At 42.3% G+C, this 18,766-nt stretch overlaps 1 protein-coding gene across 1 annotated transcript in view; it reads left to right on the forward strand.

The window, feature by feature from the left end:
* Window positions 1-9,891: 9,891 nt before the first annotated feature.
* The window catches only part of CUNH4orf45 (chromosome unknown C4orf45 homolog), a 29,515-nt gene continuing 20,640 nt past the window's right edge, over window positions 9,892-18,766 (forward strand). Inside the window, exons 1-2 of the mRNA XM_052690102.1 lie at window positions 9,892-10,006; window positions 17,899-18,131. Coding sequence (XP_052546062.1) covers window positions 9,892-10,006; window positions 17,899-18,131 — 348 coding nt within the window. The remainder of the gene's footprint in view (window positions 10,007-17,898; window positions 18,132-18,766) is intronic.

Consider the following 18,766-nt stretch of genomic DNA (forward strand, 5'->3'; position numbering starts at 1 on the left):
CTTGTGATCACGTTGCAGGTGTGTCCATCATCTCTCAGTCATGGAAGTGCTGTTAGGACGTGCTTATGAGTCTTCTGTCCTGCTTCCTCCACTTGAAGAGTGGTCTTCAGGATTTCCTTTCGCCTTTTCATCCTGTAAAAAGAGGAACAGTTGGAACAATTCCACTTGTGTAGAATATTCTGACAATTAAGTAGCATCTTTTGTCAATATCAGGATGTTTCATATTAATGCTATGACCAATAGTCATAAATCGGTTCTTCCTTGCTGGTAGGCTTGAGAACAGTTTGCCCATGAGTAGAGAGAGGCACAAATCTTGATTTCTTGAATTGTACCCACTGCATGCTAAGAAAAGTAACAGACTAAAACCAGGTCTCTTTGGGATAGATGACATATACTGATTGATGCAGGTTAAAACTGCAGTCAATTAGTCATCCACGATCTGCTGCAGGCAGGATTACAACCATAGAGTCATAGTAGCCTTAGAGTTCAAAGGGACACCTGAGGGCATCTAGTCCAACAGCCCTGCAATGAACAGGGGCACCACAGCTAGATCAGGATGCTCAGGGCCTGATGCAGCCTGGCTTTGAGAGTCTCCATGGCTGGGGCACCAACCACGTCACCGAGCAACCTGTTCCAGTGCCTCACCTCCCTCGCTGTAAAAGATTAGGAGTGATTTCATCTGGTGAAATCTGTTATACCACAGTTCTGCGAATTATACATTCATCATCATCTGCTTTGCGAATATTATATTTAAGTAGCATCCAAAATAAGGACAAAATACTTCGTTCTTACTCACACGTGTTCATCACTGGACAAATTCAAGTTCAAACTTACATTTCAGTCTTCTGTTTTTAAACCAATATATTTCCTGGAAGAAAATGCATACATAAATCTTTCTTAAATAACAGTAATTGAGTTGTTTAAGATAATCTTTTCAAGCTCCTAAAACGTAAACATTACATGATTGTGCTGAAGTATGAAAAGGGGAAATTGTCTGGAAGCCAATCTAGACAGGATTACTATTTATTCAAAGCTGGCCAAGTCTTTGGAAGAATTTAGCTCAAGTATGAACAACAGATAGCCAGATACTCATTAATATCCAACGACACTGCTTTTCATAAAACACAGAAAGTTGACAAAATTAAATCTGTTGCACTAATGGATCATGCATAATGATTAATAAAACATCTAAATCTCTGCAAGGAAAATGAAACACGAAAGAAGTAGGAATTTTATTCCCGCGCAAAGATGTGAATTATTTATAAGTGAAAAGTTTGTTGTTAACTCTGTTCTTAAGACCTTTCACTGCAAATGTGGGGTTTTTTCAGTATTAGGGTTCTACACTGGTTGTCTAATTTTCACTATCATAAATCTTTTTTAAGATAATCAGTTTGATTAAGTATGATTGACGTGCTTGGCTTTTGGTCTATACGAACTCTTTATACATATGTATATTCATAATTTTTGGCATTACTGCAGGCTATTAATTTTTTTTTTAATTAAGTTTATGGCTGGTAGCATTTTTCTGTGTGAATTATTGAGTAATTATTCCAGATATTGCCTTTCCTCAGACAGCCACCAAGCGCTGTTTACTGCACTGCTCAACGAGCTCGTGTTGGAACTGCCTCTTGGAACCAACCCCCGAATGCCGCATTCCCCTCATGTTTCACCTCTTTACTCTTGTCATCATGTTCTATAGGAATCAGCCACACTCTCCCCTACTGCAGCCCTACGCTGCATCAGGAATATTCCCCACTATGATACTGAACAGCGCCCAATTATGGGTGCATTTAAGAGCATTTCCAATTCCACTGCTTTCTAATGACCTTTATAAATTATTCCATCGCTTCAAAATTAATAACTGTTGGACGAGTCGTGTGTTTGTGTGGTTCTGCCTGCTTCTTCCTTCAGTCATCCTTTAGATCAGTCCAAAGCATATGGAGATGTGTGGGTGTGAGCTTGAGTGTTTCTAAGCTGTGCATACATATCCTGGCAAAGCATATTCACACCTATATCACAGTGTGACAAGTACTAGGTACCAAGTTAAGCGGGGAGAATCAACTTCAAGATCTGTCAAAGCTAAAAAAGTTAATATGTTTGTTACTTACAATCAGTGACATCACACTTCATTAATTTATATTCCTTTTTTGTTTTGTTTTGCTTCCAGAGGAAACCATTTAGTACTTGGAATAAAACAGAACTAAAATTTAATTTTTCCTTACTCCAAAAAATGTATTTAAGATAGATCAACACTGAGGTGAGCTATCAAAGCAATCTAAACTTAACGTATTGCCTGGAATTGCCCTCATCAGCCCTGACAGTATAATGACAATATTCCTACCCTCATGCATGCGGAGTGCCGTGCTGCAACCATTAACTGAGCACATTCATATTCAACGATGGAAAAGGGTTCCAAATGTTGTTATGATCAAGTTTGTTTTCTAAATAATACCTTTATCGGATGTCAGTGGTGAAAATTAAGACTTTCTACGAGTCTCTTTTGCAGAAAACTTGTAGAGATTCCTGTTTCCACTCCCAGCCTTCTCTGAACAAATACAGTGACAAATCTGAGTATTACATCCATCTGAAGAAGGAAATCCATGATTAACATGGAAACAAAGATATGAAGGAGCTGACAAAAATAAGCAGCACTGCAAAGGTGACTTGTTACTAACCATGGGGCAGAAGTTCATACAACGAGCTACTTGTACTGCCAGGTCTGTTTCTAAGGCACACTTGAAATAAATAATTACTTTCCTTCTATTATTTTGTTTACATTTCACAATCTTTTCCATTTGTTAAGCAGATAATACTCTGTAAACGCTCAGCACCAAGATGATTATACCGCTATTGCAAAAACATGCTAACCTGCCGCTCGCTTCACTTCTGATTTCCAGAACAAAAGTTATTAAAAAATAATAATAAAATAAATAAATAAACGCCTCTCACATTTTCACTGCATGCAGAGGAAGCTGCCAACAGGAGATCTGCACCCAAGAAAATACATCTTGTGAATGTGTTTTCTAAGTCAGAATGGAAACTGAAGTGAAGCGATTGTACAAAAGTAGTAGTAGAGATGAGGGTTACTTTTTTGTGGGGAGCCAAAAGGACGCTTTGGAAGATGCACATCTTGAAAGACATATGAACCCTTCAAGATTTTGTCATGGGGAAGTTATTTTCTGGGACTTTTTTCCCTTTTTCACGCAACTTAAAATACTGCTGACTTTTTGGCGTCTTACCAGCATGACAAAAACACTGCACAAAGCCACAGTAAATACACCCTGGTGTATTTACCCATGTTGAATTTGTGTTTCTCTTCCTTCAGCTCCAGCTAGCTGGAATGGAGACAGCACAGTGTATTTAGTCCTTTGGACAAGAAAGTCTTGACATACCTCAGGAGTGTCCTCTTAAAATGCTGCAGGGTGGAGGCTGGAATCCAGTGTGTTTTCAATCCCATCCATGTGAGGTAGGGCACAGGTGGACCCTTTCTCCAGGTCCTCAGCTAATGAAAACCCATGTATTTCAAGGAGATCAGCTGGTTCCTGCCTGTTTAAAACAACACAGGATCTGCTCCTTGGCTCTGGTTCACGTTGGGGTTGATGGGAACTTCCATAATGTTGCAACAGAGGATGGCTATGCCCCCTCCAGCGAAAAATACTGAACTGTTTGAACCTCCCAGAAAGAGAGTTCTCTCTAAGTCATGCTCAGCAGTGCTGCTGAGAAGGGCTGCAGAACAAACAGAGAAACAATCTTGCCCTCGTTTGTCCAACGGCAATGTCTGTGTCTTGTTAGCAACGCAACAGCTCATGAAATGATAAGTCCCCAGGTTGAAGCTAGCTCTGCAACTTCATTCCATGGATGCAAGTAGCTTATAATTTTGCCTGAAGCCTTAGCATTACTCTTGCACTCAGGATAAAGCAGAATCTTCTTACCATGGAGGAAAAGAAACGAAGTACAAGAGAAAGTTTCATCTTCAATTTTTTTGCGTTGGTCCTTTGCGCTTCAGAAATAACACCAGCCCTCCTGAAGTTAAGCATTCACACAGATATTTTGTTGCATGCAAATAGACTTTCTTTGAACTACTTATCACTCTTAACCTCTGCTCCTCGCTGACGCAATTTTAGTAAGGATCCCACTCTCCACACACGTGAACGTGAGCCAGACAGCGGGCTGATACTCCTGGGCAATGTAAATACAATAGGTTAAAACACACATCAGCACGTCTCCAAAATGCAAAGAGGGGCCCTTCAAGCAATAGCATTACACGTTTTTTTGATACCAGCAGGAATGGTGCAGATACTCAGCTAATTTTAACTCGGAGGGCAACGCTGAAGCAAGGGAAAGTATTTCTCTACTGTGGTTAGATCGTGAAAGACCGATGTAGGCAGGAGTCGAGCTGCATTTCATTTAGTGGGAGCTAATGCTGATGCTTCCAAAGACAGTCTTGTGGGAAATAAAGGGCAGTGGTCCACAGGTAAAGTGAACTCACACCGCAGTGCTTGTAACTCTTGGTTATGATGAGATTTAAAGAGGAATAGAAGTGCTGGGTGCATTCAGAGCACTGCTTATCTTTAAGGCACCAATTTAAAACTCAAATGGTTTTGCAATGAGCATACGTGCATTTTGCCATCAAAATAACATAGGACTGAATAGGCCTGGTAGAGCATTTCTGTCCCCCAGATGTTTGAGCTTAAATCACAGTCTTCTAACTCTAGCAGGCATTTGTAACATTTAAGGGCAAATGAAAATGCTTAATTGGCCCAGATGTACTCACTTAAAAAATTATTAAGCTGAGTAGGATAGCCAACATTAAAGGCTGTGGATGTGGAATCCATAAAAAAAGTGATAACTTGTAATTCATCACACAGCAATTCTCTGGGACTTTTTCTGCCCATCATTCCCATGAATTCATCTGAAACTGCGTAATGTTTAGAAAACCAGAAAATAAGTTGCATTTCCTATTTCTCCAGAGTAATTTCTGGGGCCAGATACCCTTCCCAGAGCAGCAAGAGGAAGATAATACCTGAACGCAGAATTCTCTTGGGAAAAAAAAGAAAAAAAAAAAAAAGAAAAAAAGAAAAAAAGAAATGATCCTTTTGGGGTTAAAAAACCATGATTAGTTTACTCTGTTCCACTTCTCTACCCTGCTGTATGCAGCAGGTGAAGGTGAGCATCTCTGCCACACTAGGTTGCTCATTAACTAGTTCTCAGCATCTTTCTGAGAAGATGCAGAGTCCTGTTGAGACTGAACATAATTACATTTTTAAAAGAGGGAAACTGGAGCAATATTAAAATAAATGCTTGCTTTAAGCTATCTATCTTCAACTCATCCTTCTTATGACTTCAAGTAGACAGGCTATTCTCAGTCTATTTGCCCAGAAAGCATGAAGGAGATATAGGTCTAGAAAGCAGATCCTTTTTCTTACAGTCTCCTGCTTGTTTATTCAGGACAAGTGCCACTCCATCTCTTATTAAGAATTCCTTATTGGGATAAGGTTGCTACTGATTTCTAAACCTATGTCCTCCAGATACCTATGCATGCTCTGAGGCACACAGAGGGTGCAAAAACCCCTAATGCTGGTTATTAAACCCTCTTCCAGAGCTCACTGATCTAGTTTAGGAACCATATCTCACAATATGATCTCATCCCTAGCCAGATTTTTCCTGCTGGATGACACTTGAAGCATTTACTGGCTCGCCTGTGCAAGGTAAAGCATGCCAAAGTAGTCATGCCAGTAACAACTCAGACAGAATGCAAAATTTCAAAAATGCCTGCCATAGCTATAGATTATTCCAGCCCCGTCGCTTAGATGAGATGCAACATTACAAAAACTTTTGATAGAGCTGAGTTCACACTGGGGCCGTTGCTGTTACTGTAGCTACTTGAATTTTAATCCTACAGTTCAAATGGTAAAAAAAAATTAATCCTGCCTTGTCCTGTCACCTGAGAAGACGAGCAATTTTTACCCCTCTTCATAATATCATTTCCCTCCGTTTAGAAGTATGACGAGAAGAAGCTCCAGATCTTCCATCAGACGTGGGTCTCTTTGATGATGCCCTTTGGCTCCTGCTCTTCTGTGTTAATTGAAGCTGAGTACAGTAGGAAACCTGGCCTCACAACTTCTAGAAACGCTATGTATTTACCTAGTACTACTGTAACCTGAGACACATCTTAATTTTTGATGCCACTAATCACATCTTCCATATGGAGGGACATGCTCCCATGGTGAAACCATGTGATTTTCAGATAGAACACCAGAGAGGAACACCAGGGAAGTGTAAGGATTTTCTTCCTTTATAACGCTCACTGCACAACGTATCTTTGAAAGAAACACTGACCTGCGTCCCTCCTTGTTAATGAAGCTCATTACAAAATGCACACTTCCACCTCACAGAACTGTTCTGAGGACTCGAGCTTGCAGAGCCCTTTTGAGGATGAAAAGCACATATATAAGTACTATACAAGTACTGAGCTCTAAGCTCGGGCATGTGGACAAGCTGTGCACATTCAAAGTAAAAACCTTCCTAATGACATCCATCTGCATCTTGAATACAAGTGAAAAATTGTAAGACAGCCAGTGATCAAGGCCTTCTCATGCAGCTCACCCTACTGTTTGGCCGCTGGCCAGCCCAGAGAGCCCATGGAGGAAAATGGCTCTGCAGGAAGGCATGCGCGCGTTGAACAGAGGATAGCTTTTCTGAAGGGTGAGAAAAATGAGCCTAACACCCCCAGCTGCCAAAGCCTTCTCTGGTACATGGAGGAATGAAGCAAGATAGAAGGGGAGGCAGAAACTGCAGCAGGCAGTAGCCTGCTACTCTCATCGAAGCCTGTATGGCCTAAAAGCTGAAATAAAAAACATTTTTGCATCAGGATCAGGTCTGCTTTGCATTGAGGATGTCTCTGTGGAGAGGCTGGGAGAAACCAGGCAGGAATTTCCTGGGAGCTGCAGCACCTAAGCCAACCAGGGAGGCATACCAGCCTTTGGTGTTAATATTGCCACGATTGAACAAATAACTTGAAAATGGCTATCATATATTTAGATAATTCAATCTAGAAAGCTTTCTAATCTGTCATTAAAATTTTACACACAAGAGATTTCCCCTCTAATAAATCATAATTTACATTTAGATAGTACCTCTCATTCTAATAGCTTGTCTTTATTGAGAGGCCGATTCCAGTCATGAATCACACGTTATCTTTCATTCAAATGCCTGCCATAGCCAAAAAGCCCTGAATTAAATATTTAAGCAGCTTTTAATTCACATTATCTTGTACCAGATCAATTCAGCACAACTCATCAACTAACACAATCAATAATTAATGTGCTTGCAGTTTGTCTGCACCAGGCTTCTGTCAGTCCTCCTGCCTCCTCCTACAGCTTGCTGGGAGAGCCCATGGAGAGCAGCCAGCTTGGCCACGGCTCACCAGAGCATGCTTCATAGAAGAGCAGAGCCCACTAGGACAATGACTTCCCTGAGATCTCCAGGGTCTTTTTTTAAACAAAGCTCCGCCTTCTCCTAATAACTAATTAACATATTCATTGTCTGTATTGCCCTCAGGCCTGTCTCCACCTCAGCAGCACATCCTCCAGGGAGGCTGTGTGGCCCAAGGCAGTCCTGACACTTCCCATGCTGCTGCTCCAAAACTGAGTGCCCTTGTGCAGTCTTTATAATGGAATTTGCATTCTTTTCACTTCTAGAAATTTTGAAATCACATGGTATAGTCCACCAAACGTGAAGTACTCGAGTTTTCCTGTGTTACATCTTTCCATCACTGATCAGTTTTTATATACAAAATACGTCAGTTAGAAGAGAGGATTTTAGTCTCCTGAATACAAACGTCATTGACTGCAAAAGAAGTTCATCGTTAAGGCACGTAAGAAAAATAAAAGCTCTCTTTTTCTTTGGTAAGCAATACCAGCACACCTACCAACGTGCAGCATCTCATGAGGAGGTCCAACACCTCTTCATCCAGTGACATCATAAATGGCTACAAGAATCCACAGAGGTTTTTAAGAAAAGAGCAGAGGTCACACTGAGGGATGTGGTTTATTGCTAGGGTGGTGATAGGTTGATGGTTAGACTAGATGATCTTGGTGGTCTTTTCAACTATAATGATTCTAATCCTGTAAAGCTGGATACAGGATGAAATCACAGTCCTGGGACCCATCAGCACAGATGCTGGCAGGAGGCTGCACACAGCAAAGCCGTGGACTCATTGGGTGGAGGTTTTGTTGTGCTCCCACCCTTGCATGACAGAACATGAAGCCATCCAGCTGCAGGGCAGATGCAGGGAGGAGAAAGAGGTGTGAGGAAAGGGAGCAGGCTGCAAAAATGAGAGAGCAGCCAAACCAGACTGGGAGGAGCAGCTGGAGAATCAGGAGGAGGAGCCAGGAGCAAAATGTGGTTGGGCAAGTAAACCCGTGGTGATTCAGAGATCAGTGTCCACCAGCTTACTCAGAACATCAGAATTCACCATAATCATGCACAGACAAGCAGCCCCAGCCACGATCCCTGATACTCTCCATTGCCCTGTAGGGAAGGCTGGCACACAAATCAGAGCTGTCATGTACGAAGGTTGCTCTGAAAGTGACGCCTCCTATTTACATTGTCACGGAAATGACAACAGCTATGAAAAGTACAAGAACAGTATTTGACAGAGCAAATTCTCAGCTACAAAACACTATTTTTCAACACAGTAACCACCATTGGTCGTGCATCTTTTTCATCCGTGAACAGGAGGCTGCATGCTGTGCTCATAAAAATAGGCACCAATGGAGGTGACTCACAGTCACTGTCGCCAATTCTGGGGTGCACCACTCACCCCTCACCGTGCTCACAGCCACTGTTTGGTCTCCAGAAACGTTCAGCAAGCATCAGCGAATGCCAATGGGTGCCATTTTTTCCTACATGGAGGATTTCAATGATACACCTTTGCTCCATAAGCAATTCCATGTCAGACGCCATTTTGTCAGACTGCTCCTCTGCTGCCATCTGTCACACAGCAACAAAATAGAGCAGGATATGGGTGGGAAGGTTCAACCTGTACTGCTATAACACCAACATCTGCCTCTGACATCTCAGGCCAACATAATAAAGCAAGTGGTGTTACTTTCAAAGCAGCCCTCATATGTTCCACTAGAATATTTAAGAACTTTTTGTTATCCTTGATTATTCATTAATTAGAAGTTTTATCAGCTCAGACATGGTTGGAAACATATTGGAAATCTCTGCTGAGTCGTTTAGATATTACACGTATTGCTGTGGCACTGAAGGTTTGTTTTACTCTGCAGGAGTCCTTTGGGATCACACATACAGGAATGGCTAGTGCCCTAAGGTGCTGACAAATGAAAGAAAAAGAGGAGACAGCAGATGGAATCAGCAGCTGGAGTACCTGCAGAAAATAAGGCAGCTCTGACAGGCTCGCCAGCAAGGCTTTTGTCTGGGAGTCTTATTCTGTATCTTCTGCCATCACAAAAAATAAAAATTAAAAAAAAAATACCGAGTGAATCAGAGAAGAGACTTTTCTCTAGTGCTGAAAGACCAGTAATGCCCTCATGAGACCACTTCCATCGAGTGGAACATCCTGAAGATTCACAAGCTGTGTTACCATCATTTCACAGACAATTCCTAGAAATCCCTAAAAACTGGGATCTTTACAACACTTGTTTCTTAATGATACACCATTATACTTGTCAACAAGCAGTTTACAGTAGATTTACTACACCCAAAAAGACAGAGGCATCCTCTCTTGAGGTCAACTATCCAAGCACACACATGCAGGAATCATCTCCAGGAGCAGCACCAGTGGTCCCTATAGAACCCAGGGGACAATACATCACAATGTGCCCATGCACAAAGGCTGCTGGCACAGTGATCAGTGCAGCAGCCATGGTGCAGCAGAGCTGTGGTGCTGCCCAGGCACGGACAGCCTGCAGCAAGGCCCCGCTCCCTCGCAGGGCCAGCAGGAGCCAAGCACTGGCAGAGGGCAGGGTGGTGTTCTCAGGTAGGCAGCAATGCTGGGGGTCTCGGGGCATGCAGCTCCAGCAGGGACAGGGCAATGCTGGTATAAGTGAGAATAAGGTAGATGAAATAAGGGCAAGAGAGATGAAAGTGCCAAAAAAAGAACGTCTGTTACCTGGCACCGCAGTTTTTATTTCATCTCATGGATTGCCATATGCCTAGAGACTCACAGAGGGAAAACCCCCTCCTTTTGCTGCTTACATTTCCCATACCAAGTAAGTATGGAAGAGTTTTTCAACCATATCGTGCATGAGACATGCATGCATGCACAGTCAGAGATAGTGATGTGAACTGGAGACTTTTTCCATTTGGAGCTTTTGTGCTCCACTCAGCAGTTCTCTTCCATCACTTAAGAAGTGTGCCCTGCACCTGCATGTTGATGAAAAACTCACAGCATTGGAGGAGGGAGCATGGATCACTTGTGGGGGGCTGAATGAGAACCTCCTGCTGACAGCAAGCCAGGATTCCCCACTGGTCCTGGTTAGTGGCACTTACAAGTTGTCTTCCTGCTACAGCCCCATTTGAATTTCAAATGCACCAGTACAAAAGAGCAGGCTCAAGAATCAAAAGGGTTGGACTGAAAAAAAAGCACCTTTAGGAACCGAATCTGAATTTATCTTGGAGTCTGCATTTCAATTAAAGCAGTTGTCTGCATATCAATCCACACTAACAATGTTTTTTGAGTAATACAAATTTAGAGACAATGAATTTCATTGCATTTGTATCTGGCAATAACTGTAACTGTACGAATGACTTCAATATTCTCCTTCTTCGTTAAGTGCTGGAATACCACAAAGAATGACAAAGATGACATACACTGCATTAAAACACAGTCCCTACGTTTCAACTTCACTAAATAAAAGTCTATACTTTAGTTACACACTGCTGTAGCTTCTGCTATTGAGTTATAAGTCACAGGAATATACATGCTGCAGTTTAGGGTCAGATTAAGAACATATATAATCTAATATCCTTTCCAAAATTGCTATGAAATCTCACTCACAATTTTTGCTTTACAGCCTCTTTGCAGCGAAAGCTGACTCGATTTAGCTACGGACCATGAAAAAGATTTCCCTTTGATGTTTTAAGTATGTTCCTAGCAATTCAATTCTAGTTTTTGCTCTATGAAATATTGTGATTGTTCCTTGTTCACCTTTTTCTGAATGAATGCTATTTAATAGCCCTGCTGGTCATTTCTGAGAGTAGGAGAGAATAAAACGTATTCAAGCTTCCTGAAAAAGCAGAGTCAAAACCACTTGCCCTGATTCCAGCTTACCATTAATTTTCAGCTGGTGAGGGTAATGCACTGGCACAGGTGGCTACGTACACCCACACCAACCACTCTCAGAACATTTTCTCATTTTAACAGATCCTTACATGAAAAAACAGAGCAGCACTTCATACTCAGGTATTCTATCAAAGAGATATTCTATTTTTTTTTAAATCTAATATAGTGAAGTTAATGGTAAAATTGTTGTTACTCCCAGCGGATAGGGAGCGTTCACTCTTAGGAGTGTTGTTTCTCAGGAAAAAATGCTTTCCCCAGAAAACTCATCATGGAAAGTGCTTTGGACTCTTCTTGCTGACTGCCCTTAATTGAACAACACTGCAGCAGCATCGTGTGACAGCAGCATCGCTCCTGGGGTGGATCTCTGCCAGGCAATCCTGAGGCAGGACTAACAGCCAAGGTTATTTTTAAAGCACCAGAAGTAACTTAATCGTACCAACATAATCACCAACCAAGAATGCACAGCTTGCTATTAGTGACACTGATATCTTGTAAAATGAAAAGTAAGCTGCACCTGATTATTTCTGATGTTCTCTTGCTTGTAATGGAACAAGCACGTTATTGCAAATTCACAAGTTCGCAGATTGGTTCAAAATTAACATATTACTCATCCACATTATAGGACTTGTAAGTCCTCTGAGAAGCAAGCAGTCTCCTGTGTCTAATATTCCAGATAGGACTATGATTACTGTTTTACTGCCAGTGGTTTAAAGATCAAATTATTAACTTTTAAGAAATTACCTTAACTCCTTAAAGATAAAAGTCGAATTTATTTCTGCAATAGCGTCCATGAATTTCTTTCTTCTGATTTCAACAAGATACATGACTCTTTTGTCATGATCTAGTCTTTACAGAAGTAATACTCTCACATAGCTCCATACATACATCCTAGAATTTCTATTGGTTCAAGTCTTGTCTCTGGACCCATTCAGCAAGCCAAAGGTCAGAGGGGTTGTCATTGTCATATAGTCCCAGAAACAGACTTCTCAAGGAAGCAAAGATGATAAATCAGACAAACAAATCAGATAAACCTGATTTAACAGGACTTTGCACGGTAGAGAATCCTGAAAAAACTGCTAGAATGAGGAGACTGAAAAGTAAAGTTAGCTTTTACTTCTGCTGTCTTCCAGCCAGCAGCTCTGAATCAATTTAGTAGCAAAAGCTAAGACAATAAAAGCATATATAATGCTACTTGAGGTATGCTCTGCTGATATATTTACCTTTAGAAGACATCTAACAGTGCTATTAAGGTGATACTTCTTGTGTTTAAGCGCTTCATTGTTTCTGTTTCCTTAACATATACACAAAGAAGGAAAGCACTAAAGAAGCACGACAGTGCCATGGCCTGATGCTGCATGCTCTGCACAGAGCGAGAGCAATTCATGGTGGGATGGAAAGACTTAGGCTGCCCTTCCAACCTCTTTGCTCTGCTGGCTCTAGTGCCATGCTCACAGGCAGTTCCACTGGGGAGCATCTGCACCTGCAGAACAGCTCTGGGCTCTGACCTCCTGGGAGCGATGCTGCCCTCAGCCCTGCTGACCTCCTGCCCTCAGCTCACATCTCGCGCTGTTTGTTTTGGCACAACTGCTTCCCTCCCCCGAGGCCACATGGAAAATGAGATCAAGGAACTGATGCAAGTTAAAAATAAACAGGGATAAAAAACAAACATTTACTGTGCGGTTAAGAAACAGTTGTTGCAGAGCGATGGGCAGACGGGGGCAGGCAGGCAGAGCAGCTGAAGCTGTTGGAGAAATGAATGGCATGTGGCATCGGCCCAGCGCTGGCGGCTCACATTGGGTCCTGATCTCTGGACACTCTTCAGAGAGTGGGCTGTGGCACCAAACAGGTGCACACTGTGTTTGCCACTGGCTCTGATTAACTGAGCCTGGAGGTTGTTTTCTTTTGCTCTAGAAGGGGCCAGAAAAAAAAGCCCAAAAAATCATGAGGCAGGCACCCCGCTCCCTGTGCTGTCCCTAACAAGTGCTTACCTCCAATTATTTATTGCTATTTGGTGCTTCTCAAGAGGAGATGCACTTAGCAGACAAGAGATGGAAAGCAGTTCATGATTCTGAGTCTCTGCCTCTACCTCCTTAAGAAAACAGTGGGAATAAAACAAAACTGAGAGGCATATTTGCGTTTGCAGCAATGTTTGAAATTACGGTCTGTAGCAGAACTTAAGCTTTCAATATTTATTATTTTCTCATTCACAAATTAATATCTAGCACTTCCCTTGAACTGGCTTATCCATTTCAAGACAGAACAGCGAGCCGAGCTGAGAATTGCTGGCCTTAGGGCTCTGCTTTCCGAGCTGCTAACTGCTCCTGCACACCAGAAGCACCTTCAGCTCCCGTGGAAATTAATAGGTTCTGCTACAGACACACATCCTGGGCTGCTTTTGCTTTTTAGTAAGAATTCACAAAATGGCTGTTCCAAGATAACACCAGCTGCAGTTGTTTATACTGGAAAGCTATTGCAACGTTCCAGCAAAACTGGAACCAGGAACTCTTTGCTCCAGAAAAAGAAAATCCACACATGGAACTCATTTGAAAAACATAACCAGAGCAATACTGAGCTTGTGATGCTGGGTATATGTTTATAGTGTACTGGTCACATTAAAGACATGCATCACAAGGCGATGTTTCTGACCCACTTTCCTAAGTCTTGCCTCTCTGAAATCTTGCACAAAACATGTTAACTAGTTCTGCCAGAAGTGGCAATCCTAACCACCTACATCAGCTGGTCAAGGTATTGTCATCTGGAGGTTACAGCCTGGCCAGCACCATGAAACGTGCTGTTGAGGGAGTGGGAGGACACCAATTCCTTAATGGATTTTATAAATTCAAGCAGCAGTTCCCCATTTAGCCACAATTTGGTTCTACGTACTTTTACAAAAGCCCTACTAGTGCACGCGGTTGCTGGGAAATGAGACTGCTAAGAGTGACCTGATGATTTATTTACATCAAAATAATAAAATGTGATGTTATACAATTAATTTTTCAGCAGCAGCCATGAAGCAAAAGGAAAACCAGCCTCAGAGTTATTGGAATGACTCTCATTCTTAGCACCCTCTCTCCCTTATTCATCGCTCCAGGAACATAACCACAGCCTTCTCCAAAACCTTGATCAAATAAATATGCCTTTCACTAGAGTCAGTGCATCTGGACCAAGCAAGGCAGCATACTGCAGAGACTTCCAGTCTCCACAGAGCGCAGGGTGCCAGCAGTGCCTCTCTTTATCTGATCAAGAATAGCCAGCCGAAATGCCTTTGCTAAGCCAAAACTGCAGAGAGGCAGTCCCTCAGGAGTCAAGCCAGGGTTTTTTTCCAGTGACAGATACATTCCATCTTCGTCCATATTACAGGAACGTTCTTAATTGATTTCTTTGTTTACTCTTCCCCTTATTCTGCAAGGAAGAATGAAAGTCTAAACTCTGCTTTCTGTATGACAAGCGTGAAGGCATTCTTTGCAGGGTATTAATCACACAGTGATTATGTGTACTGAGACCACTTAACTCTCTATAAATTACAATTCTATTTCCACAGATTATCCAAAGACTGCTTCCCCCGAAGTCTAGACAAACAATAACACAAGAAATTAGTGAATATTCTTCTCCAGAAAGTGGAATGCACAGTCAAATGAGAGCTCACACTATGGGTGCAAAAAGTAATAAACCCAGTGGAAAAATCAGGATATACATAGTTGTAGGCTATATTTTTTCTAGCAGCAAAGTTGATTTATGAGTTCCCTTCTTGTTATCTTTGCACCTATGAAATTCACTGTCTCTGCAGTTGCGCCGATGAGACTGTGGGCTGTGTTATGAAATGGACCAGTGAGACAGACAGTGAAATTTCCCAGTTGCCTTTGGCTAACGGTGAAAAACATGACAAATTAGCACAGTCCCATCATGCAGAGGCTATGGATCCACAGTGTGCATCAGATAACAACCCAGACAAGAAAACTCAGGTGATACCTCCCCTGCAGGCTGTGGGTGCTGATGGTACAACACTGGAAACATGGTGCTAAAGGATGTTCAGCCCATGGGCTATCCATTATTAAAATGGGTTTCTAAGCTGAAATAGCTGGAATCTGGTTTTAAAAGGTGCCCCTCCTTGGTAACGCAGTGCAGCCAAAACAAAATCATCAGCCTCTATTGGGAGACTAAGCTGACTTTTAATTGGGCTGGCGTGGTCTTTGCTCCAACTGTCTCTGCACATAGTGATCTATTTTCAGTTAATATGGATCTTGAGAAGACATATGGCTTGGAAATTAATCCCTTGCCTAGTAATAGGAGTCAAGTATTATCTGCACTTGAAAGTTCAACTGGATTAACATATAATTATAGAAGCTATTCTGGAATAAACACTTCACAAAAGGAGTTCCTTTCCATTCCCATTTTGCTTCATTTCCACTAGCTGCTTGGGGAGGAAACTCCGTGTGGAAATTTGCCCTTCGTTTTGCAATGCTATTTTTATTTTCTGCCCCCTACAATAGTTTGGAGAACGTTTTTATCTTCCCTCAGATTGGATAGCTTTATTAGCTAAAGAGGCAGCATAAACATCAGTAGACCAGCAGGGAATTGATTTCTTTACCAGCAAATCGTCTGGCACCATCAGTGGCTGCTCCAGTAGAAGACTGTGTCAGCACACATCTGGTGGTTTGTCCTTCTAACAAAAATATGTGGCTTGTGGCTCTCCCCAGAGGCCCAAACCACACTGTGCTCAATGATCTCTTTCTGTGACAGTTTCAGGGATAAGCTTCCAGTGTAAAGGGAACTCTAGTTGAAGAGTTGTCTTCTACTGTAGTCATTTCTAGGGTTGGTTTATTGTTGTTTTTTTTCCCCCCCACAAATGTACAACAGGTTTTTGCTCCTCAGATGAAAGCCTGTGTGAGGTCTGTTTCCTGAATGATGTTTGGTGGGTAAATCCTAACAAAGTCCTCCCTATAGAGGCAGTGAGGGAAATGATAACAAGACTGTCCCTTCAGTCAGTAGTGATCTTCATAACTGAATCATACTAAATTTGCAGTACTTTTTGAAGCTATAATCAAAATGTTTTGTAATAACCATTAAGGTAGACACTGCTTTTATCTGCTGACAAGATACAACAGCCTTCAGCTTGGGCAGTAAAAATATCAGTAGTAATCCCAGGCTGTAAATTGATGCTACAGGGATTTTGGTGATTTATGAGTTTCCATGACACTCCTGTGCCCTGTCTGCACAGCTGAGAGACACAGCTTGCATTCGGGTTAAGTTTCCAGCTATCTGAGTTGCAAAAGCAGTTTTCTAAATACTTGGTTTACTTGTTTGTATTTAGTCAATACGGTTCACAACAGCATCGTATAAAGTTCACAGCATTCTTTGCTAAGAGCAAAATTGCATTCATTTCACGGGCTGTGAAATTGTGCTGTGGAGGCTAATGGCAATGAAATGCTGAGGTCAGATCTGCCTTTGCATCCACTCTCCTGTTTCTTGATTTTCAGTCAAAGAAAACTCAGATACTCTGGCTGCCTGGGAGCTGTGATGCCTTTCAGCCAAATGTCCCATTCAGAATCATAGAATCATAGTCATAGAATGGCTTAGGTTGTAAGAGACCTCATAGTCCAGGTTGTAAGAGATCTCATACCCCAGTTCCATTCCCCTGCTGTGGGCAGGGCTGCCCCCCACAACTCAAGCTGCCCAAGGCCCCATCCAACCTGGCCCTGAGTGTCTCCAGGGATGGGGCACCCACCACTTCTCTGGGCAGCTGTGCCAGGGCCTTACTCTATGAGTAAAGATTCCTTCCTAACATCTAACCTAATTCTCCCCCTTTTTAGTTTGAAGACATTCCCCCTCATCCTGTCACTACCAGATGGTGTAACAAGTAATTCCCTCTCCTGCTTCTAAGTTCTCTTCCAGTACTGAAATGACCTGGAGGCCAAGAACGTGGAGCACGGGTTTGATTAGCTATTCTTGTATTGTGCCTTTTGGATTTGCACCTTCCCAGCTGGAACAGCATTTCACTCTATAAATTCAGACTCTCCCTTAATTCTACACTATATTTCCTTGCAGGCACATCTCTGAACGACCTGAAAAATATCACTTAAAGATCACTGCACTTCATTAAAGTAACTTTAAAAAGTGACTTTGTGCTCAATGACACTTCAAGTCCATTATGGTGAATTAAAGCTCTGGATTATTAACTGGATTAGAAAGCCTAACATGACTTAATTTAGTAAGCTAAAGACATTTTAAATTCGTATCTTCCAACGTGTGATCATTTTCTGAACGTTTGCGTATCTAAAAGAGAAATCCAATTGAAAACAACAAAAAGTTGTTTAACCAGAAGTAGATGCCCAATTTTGTTCCATGCTGTGGCCCTTTTTCAACAGTTGTGTTCTTAGGGCAGGAAAAAGGAATATTTCAAGGGAAAAACCAAATATTTATAGCCCCCACTCCAGGGGAAACTAACACAAGGAACAACAAGTGCATAGACTTTTGAAGTGGAACAACTACATAGCTGTCGCACTAGAAGCAAGACAAAGGAAAATAAACCATACTGAAATGGGTGAGAAACAGAAACAATCTGAATAATTATTTTCTGCCTTCACAAGGCCCGGATGCCATTCGCGATCACAGAACAAGACGGCCTGAGCACACTCACTACATCGGATCAACATCTCCTGCAATAGAAGGTAGCAGTGATGCTGGCTACTTGTGGCGGCCAGCCTCCTGCTTCTCGTCCCCACTGCTCCGCCGATGTCAGTATGCCACAGAAATCGGATGGGGAGTGAGAGAGCTCAGCCATTTCACCTGGAGAAATCTCCAGAGCGGAGCGCAGATCAAGGTAAGGAGGACTTCATAGCCAAAAATACCAGAGTGCCAGAAGGCAGAACAAAGCCCAGCTCTGTTTTCTATTTTCGTCCTGGATCCTCACCAGGGCAGAGATCGTTCATAGACTACGCAAGGAACGAGGCAGAGCTCAGCTCTTTGGTTATCAGCCTGCAGAAGCCTCAAGTTATATCTCTGTAAGGTTTTGCTTGAGGGTGTGCAATCTAACACGCCACAAGCCTCTGGTGTTTGTGGTGATCCGTAAAGCCAATTAAAGCTTCCTGGACAAGGAGCACACCTGGTAGAGAGGACCCATCCCGCATGGACGGAGGGGTCAGGGTTAGGTGCCTTTCTCTGCACAGCCCAAAGAGGTGTGCAGCCCTCTAAATAGCTGTTGTGTTGATCATCATCTCCTGCCATTACCCAGCAAACAGTTACGGCTGAAATCAATCTGGAGCAAATCAGAACTTGTGAAAACACAAGTAAGAGTGTAAATGCATTATACACACACACAGCCTAGATGTATCAGCGTATGCGAGTTCTACCTAAACACGAGTTCTGTGGTATTGCTTTTCAGAATTCACTGATGTGCAGTTGAATTTTCTCCTTTCTTAACAAAATAGGGCACTTGAGCACCTTTGCATTGAGCCA

Source organism: Tympanuchus pallidicinctus, unplaced genomic scaffold (assembly GCF_026119805.1).
Source record: "Tympanuchus pallidicinctus isolate F22 unplaced genomic scaffold, pur_lepc_1.0 scaffold26, whole genome shotgun sequence".
NCBI lineage: Eukaryota > Metazoa > Chordata > Aves > Galliformes > Phasianidae > Tympanuchus > Tympanuchus pallidicinctus.